Source organism: Microtus ochrogaster, chromosome 6, assembly GCF_000317375.1.
Source record: "Microtus ochrogaster isolate Prairie Vole_2 chromosome 6, MicOch1.0, whole genome shotgun sequence".
Taxonomy (NCBI): Eukaryota; Metazoa; Chordata; class Mammalia; order Rodentia; family Cricetidae; genus Microtus; species Microtus ochrogaster.
This window is the reverse complement of record NC_022013.1, coordinates 62,818,161-62,824,416: the sequence shown is the minus strand read 5'-3', so window position 1 is coordinate 62,824,416 and position 6,256 is coordinate 62,818,161. Positions and strand designations below refer to the sequence as shown.

The 6,256-nt window shown below is 38.5% G+C and overlaps 1 protein-coding gene across 1 annotated transcript in view; it reads left to right on the top strand.

The window, feature by feature from the left end:
- Nucleotides 1-6,256, top strand: part of Dnah12 (dynein axonemal heavy chain 12) — a 164,246-nt gene that overhangs the window by 122,151 nt on the left and 35,839 nt on the right. Inside the window, exons 57-60 of the mRNA XM_013346907.2 lie at nt 180-394; nt 1,108-1,300; nt 2,797-2,989; nt 5,902-6,074. Of these exons, the coding sequence (XP_013202361.1) occupies nt 180-394; nt 1,108-1,300; nt 2,797-2,989; nt 5,902-6,074 (774 nt within the window). The remainder of the gene's footprint in view (nt 1-179; nt 395-1,107; nt 1,301-2,796; nt 2,990-5,901; nt 6,075-6,256) is intronic.

The following is a 6,256-nucleotide window of genomic DNA, read 5'->3' as shown; positions in this document are numbered from 1 at the left end:
TCTTCTTTAGTTAATATTGTTACATACCTATACATAAATAATCATAGGGATTTTGTGAAGATAAATCTTGATGCAAAATATTTTGTAACAGCTGATGGCAACATTTAATTAAATTGAATAGATTTTAAGAAATTGTAGCATTTACGTGTTCCTCTTGTAATTTTCTTCTTAATCTCTAGGCCTTTAATGATTGACCCCCAGGGTCAAGCCAATAAGTGGATCAAAAACTCGGAGAAAGAAAACCAGCTTAGTGTTATTAAGCTCTCAGATACGGACTACATGAGAACTCTGGAGAACTGCATTCAGTTTGGAAGTCCACTCCTGCTGGAAAATGTTGGTGAAGAGCTGGACCCCTCTTTGGAGCCGCTGTTACTCAGACAAACTTTTAAACAAGGTAGAACTAAATGATTGGATTATTTTGAGGCATGAAAGAAAAACAATACATAAGCTTAATAGTGATGATGATGATGATGATGATGATGATGATGATGATGATGATGATGATGATGATGATGTAGAACTCCTGTAGTATTATTATGTAGGCAAAGAAAGCAGCTTTCAGAGTGACCTCGACCAGGCACCCTAAGATCAGCACTTTGCTCTCCTTCTTTGCCTTAGCAGTACTACCTGGAATAGCTCTGTTGAGAGCATGACACAGTTGAAGCCAGACCAAAACCCCCTATCTTATGATCACTGACCTTAGAAAGTCAAGATTAGGACTTAGTTCTGAGTAAGGACAAGAGTGTGGGCCAGAGTTGGACACAGGTAAACATTACCCACGACGTAGCTTCCTGCTGATGAGCATTGGTGAACTTTAATCATACAAAAATTTTGGAATCCCTGTTAAAATTTGATAGAAAAAAACTCAAAAAGTATCTTGATCTACAAAAGTCCATGACAAGGGAGACAATGTCTGTGCTGCTCCAGGATGAGCCCTGCTGTGTCATTGCTTACCCGTCTCTACCCCACCGCATTTGTCCCCTGTTTTCCCTTCCAGCCTGCTTAGCTTTCTTTTCTTATAGCTTAGGTGAGGCCTTATGAGTACATAGGAAAAGAGATTAAGTAACTTTGGCTCATTGATTATCTGCTTTTTTTCCTGAAATATAGGTGGTATTGATTGCATCCGGCTTGGTGAAGTCATTATTGAATATTCTTTTGATTTTAAGTTTTATATCACCACAAAATTGAGAAACCCACACTACATGCCAGAGCTGGCCACAAAAGTGTCCTTGCTCAACTTCATGATAACACCGGAAGGGCTTGAAGACCAGTTACTGGGCATTGTTGTTGCAAAGGAGAGGTATGTGGTTTAGAGAATATCTGTAAGCCTTTAGCATTTTTGTTTTATAACAATTTTAAAAAGACTAAAGTTTATGTTTTGTCATTATAAGTAAAGCAATTATATAATCCTTTAAAATGGCCTTTCAGTAATAATTTTTTGGCCAGGTCATGTTATATTGGCCTTTTATTATAAATGAGATTCAGAATACATACTGTGACTTCTATCAGACTGAGCTAGAAATTTTGCCCATAGTAATATAGGCCATAGATATAATCAGATATGTATTCAAAGACTTCTATACAGAATATTAAATTTAGGAATGCTTGGGATAGGATGTGAAAACAGGATATAAAACTACATATGTAGTATAAGTAATATTGTATTTTTAAAAAATTGAAGAATGAATCTCTCTGTATTCAAAACTGAAAAAAGAAAGGAAAAGATTAAGACACAATATACCTGAATATTAGCAGTTATTTTGCTTAGTATGTAAGAGCATAGGCAATTTTATGGTTTTATTGATATTTTAGTATTTTTTCTGTTACTAAAATGCACTGTTTTTCAAATAAGAAAAAATAACAATACCCAGAAAAGCTGCAAGAAAAAAAAAACTTCTCTGAAAGAAAATAATTGATTCTAGTTGAAGATTAATATGACATTATTAAGTGGTCCGTTGAGTGAGATCAAATTACAAGTATATAAAAGTAGCTTTGTTAACTTCAAAACTTTAACTATGAACAAGACCTATGAACAAGAACTATGAACAGGAGTAGCACACTCTACACCAGATGATATTATTTTGAATTTTGATCCTATTTTTGCTCATTAATGCTTAATGCCAATTTTGCCTTTCACTAAAAAAGCCAGGAGGAACAGTCCTTCTTCCTGTGACTGTTATTTTAGAAGAGTTACTGATGACAAAGCAAAGAATGAATAAACAAACTCCTCCTTGCAGTCTTTTTATTTCCCTGTATGTGACCAGCTATGCCATAAGGCTTTATCTAATACATTCACATTTTAAGCATGCAAATGATGTTTTCTTTGTTTAAACTTCTCAACTCAATATTTGTATGAGCCTTCTCATTTCCTATTGCTATGATCAAATACATTGACAAAAAGGAGTTGGGAGAGAAAGGGTTTATTTTAGCTCACGGTTCGTTTATAGTCCTTAGCAAGGAAGTCACAGCAGCAAGAGAATGGATGAACACGTCACATGACACCAGCTATGAGAAGAAGAGAGCGATAGATACATGCCTGTCTGCCCTCAGCTCCCTCTCTCCTTTTCATGGTTCAGGGTCTCACTGAGGCTCCCTTCCCAGGCAGGTCTAGATTATACCACATTGACCCATGAAATGAGCCATCATGGTATGCAAGTGTTCCCCTTACCATAATAAACTTGGTTAGTTTTTGTTACAGCTATAAGATGATACAAATAGTCCCAAAATGTTAAAGGTGATGTTTAGGTATAAATTAGGTTAATTGTTACAAATTTACAGCAGATGTTTCTGTCTTAGACCAGAATTAGAGGAGGAACGGAATGCCCTTATTCTTCAGTCTGCAGCTAATAAGAAGCAGCTGAAAGACATAGAGACGAGGATTCTGGAAACATTGTCGTCTTCAGAAGGGAACATTTTGGAAGATGAAAGTGCAATAAAAGTCTTAGACTCTGCCAAAATAATGTCTAACGAGATAACGAAGAAGCAGCAGGTGAAAAGAACGACTCCTAGAAATGTTTGGATTCGAACATTCCCATTTTTTCAAGTCTCTAAGGAAATGCTGTAATAGGCTTTCAAGAAAAAAATTGCTAAAATATGAAAACCTAGAGACTAGTTGTAAGCTTAGAAGATATCTTACTGCTGAACTTATCTAAACTTAGTTCAATCCACATATTATCTGTACACAGAAGAAAGACAAGTGTTCTCTATGTGTGCAGTCTATCGGGCTTGTTTAGTTTCATCTAAAAACTGTAAAAGTTGTCTTGCCCAGTTAGTGATTGGAGTTTGAGGTATGTGGAGATAAATCCTGAATGACCAAGCAATAAGTGATTCTTAGAACCAACAGGGGATGTTCTGACATCAGCTTGTCACTCATGGGCTTATTGGAGATGGGGGGGAAGGGAGGGAGGAGAGAGAAAGAGGACAGGAGACTTAAGTGGCAGTGGAGGAAGGAGGCAGGTGGTCTACAGCTGATAATGTATTCCTAATTCATCACACAGGCAGGGGCCATTTCTATAGTGCATCTCTTTCCCCCCAAGGATGTGTCTATGAGACGGGACATGCAAGTGATAGGGCTTCCACACATGCAAGTCGGAGGCCAGCTTTCTGGAATTGGTTCCCTCCTCCTGCGTTATTGAAGCTGGGTCTTTCTTGCAACTTCTGCTGCTCCTCTGTATCACACACTTCCAGCTCATTCTCCTGTCTCCGCCTCCCACTTTGCCATAGAAGTTCTGGGTTACAGATGGGAACCACCTCTTCTGGCTTTTTACACGTGGTCTGGGGAGAAACTCGGGTTGTCGGGAAGTGCTCTTAAAACCGAGCCATCTCACCATCTCAGTTAGGGACCTTTAAAACTTTTATATTCTTTTCTCTTTCTTTTAAAATAGTCTTAATAATTTTAAATTTTTTTAAAGATTTGTTTTTATATAGATACATACACATATATATGAGTGTTTTTGTATACATGTATATCTGTTTACAACATGCATTGCCTGGTGCCTTCTGAGGCCAGAAGAGAGAGTCAGATTCCCTGAAACCGGAGTTAGATGGTTCTGAGCTGCTGTCTGGGTCCTGGAAAGTGAACCCAGGTATTTCGCAAGAGCAGCTGGGGTTCTTAACTACTGAGTCAGCTCTGCAGCCCCTGTCACTTGATTCTTACAGCAAGCAGAGGTTGCGCTAATCACTCACCTTTTTCCCTCTGCTCCCCTTCCAGTGTGGCTCCTCTTGGGGACAGATGTCCAAGAGGTTTGGCTTTATGCTAATGTGTTGATAAGGATCTTCTGGCAGGTGTTTGGTCCCATATCTTACGTTTTTTGAGGAACCAAAAAGGAAATGTCATAGATAAATACTCTATGGCAGCCCACATCTGAAAGCATGGCCGAGATACCCTGTGGTGTCTGTCTACCCAATTCTTGTTTATCAGAGCAGAGGAAACTGATGAACCCATCATCCCCACCACCACACTGATTACCAGAGGAGAGATGTCCTGGTTTACTTCTGTTGCTTGATGAAACACTTGCCCAAAACCAACTTGGAAAAGAGATGCTTATTTGGTTCACAGGTTCCAGTCCATAATCAGGGTTAATTAACCAAAGCAGGAACCTGGAGGCAGGGCTTTTCCTCCATGATTTGCTCAGTTTGATTTCTTCTGCACCACAGGACCACCTGCCCAAAGGGTGGCACTGACAAAAAGCAAGACTGGGGGTGGAAGAGAGGAGGAAAGGTGGCCATAGTGGTGGGCACTTCTTCGCCCAAAATACTGTTAATTCTCAATTGCCGTTAACCTTGTTTTTCTTCTTATAATCAAGACTGAGGTTCAGAACTTTCAGGCCATTTGTGATTATATTTTATCAATTTGGGGGAAACTTGACAAAGAATAGAACTCCATTTAGACTAGCTAAAATAAAAAATCTACATTGGAATATTTTATTTCCTATGATATGAAGTGTATCAAGGGCTGAAAGTTGAACAGAAACACTGAATTTCCACATTGTCTCTTCCTTTAGTGGGGTTATGTGGCTCTTCTATGCTTCTGTACACTATCAAAAGATCAGTTTCTTCTGCAAAACTTCTGTCTTCATTTCTGTATGCATTTATCTAAGATGTAGAAAACAACACAGAAAGTTTCCCGTTATCCGCTAGCACTTATGCCAATCACCACCTGACTGAAGTTCTAGTTCTCTTGGGTCACCTGACTGTAAAGCGACAAAAGGGATTATTCTATGGAATCAAGGCTGCATATGCAAACCCATCCATCAACTGGTGGATAGGAAACCGTAGCAAAACAAGGAAGGTGGGTTGGGGCAGTGTTCTAAGCATTTTCCCCATAGAATGACTATCAGTCTAGCAGACTGGGTTGGATATCTATGACAATATTTAACTGCAAAGAAGTTAAGTGTGTGAGAAACTAATTGAGAAAAGTGTTCTGAGTGTATATGAAACCACTATTAGATAGAGTTTGTCCTGAGCATTAGTACCCATGGTAGTATCTTCAACATGGACATGTGCACACTGTTCTCTATTCCCCTCTCCTCCTTCCTGACCTATTAAAGCAAAAGAAGATAGATAACTGATAGACACATGTTAGATGCGGGCGGAGATTGAGGACTAATATTCTTCAGATGAGAGAGTCATGGTTGGTGGGCGATCGCACTGTTAATCTCTAGTGTAAAGCTCATCTTTTTCCCCTTCCTCTTCCTCCTCTGTTATTCTTCCCTTTCCTTTCCTTTCCTTTCTTTTAGGAAGAAACTCCTCTCTTGTAGAATGTACTTAAAGTATATTCTTGAGTTCATGTAATTTGTTATTGGGTTAAAGTACTTTCAAATATATATAAAATTTGTTATATGAAAAATAAATGATTAAGACACTCCCTATTCATTCATTTTGATTTTTCTCTTCTACCAGGTTGCAGAAAAAACAGAACTCAAAATAGCAGAGTCCCGGGAAGGCTATAGACCCATCGCTAAACATTCATCAGTGTTATTCTTTAGCATTGCAGACCTGGCTAACATCGATCCCATGTACCAATACTCTCTCATCTGGTTTGTGAACCTCTATATCAACTCTATTCATGACAGGTAGGCAGATTTCTAGTTTCAGCCATTCTCCCTAGGTTGGATTTTTCACCATCCTTTCCATTAAAAAAAAATCTAATTGTTTCCAATTACTTCTTTAGCATTTTCATTGTAGAATATTAAGTGTGAGGAAGTGAAAGAGAAAGACTTAAAAAGTTGTTTCGTGCCGGGCGATGGTGGCACAC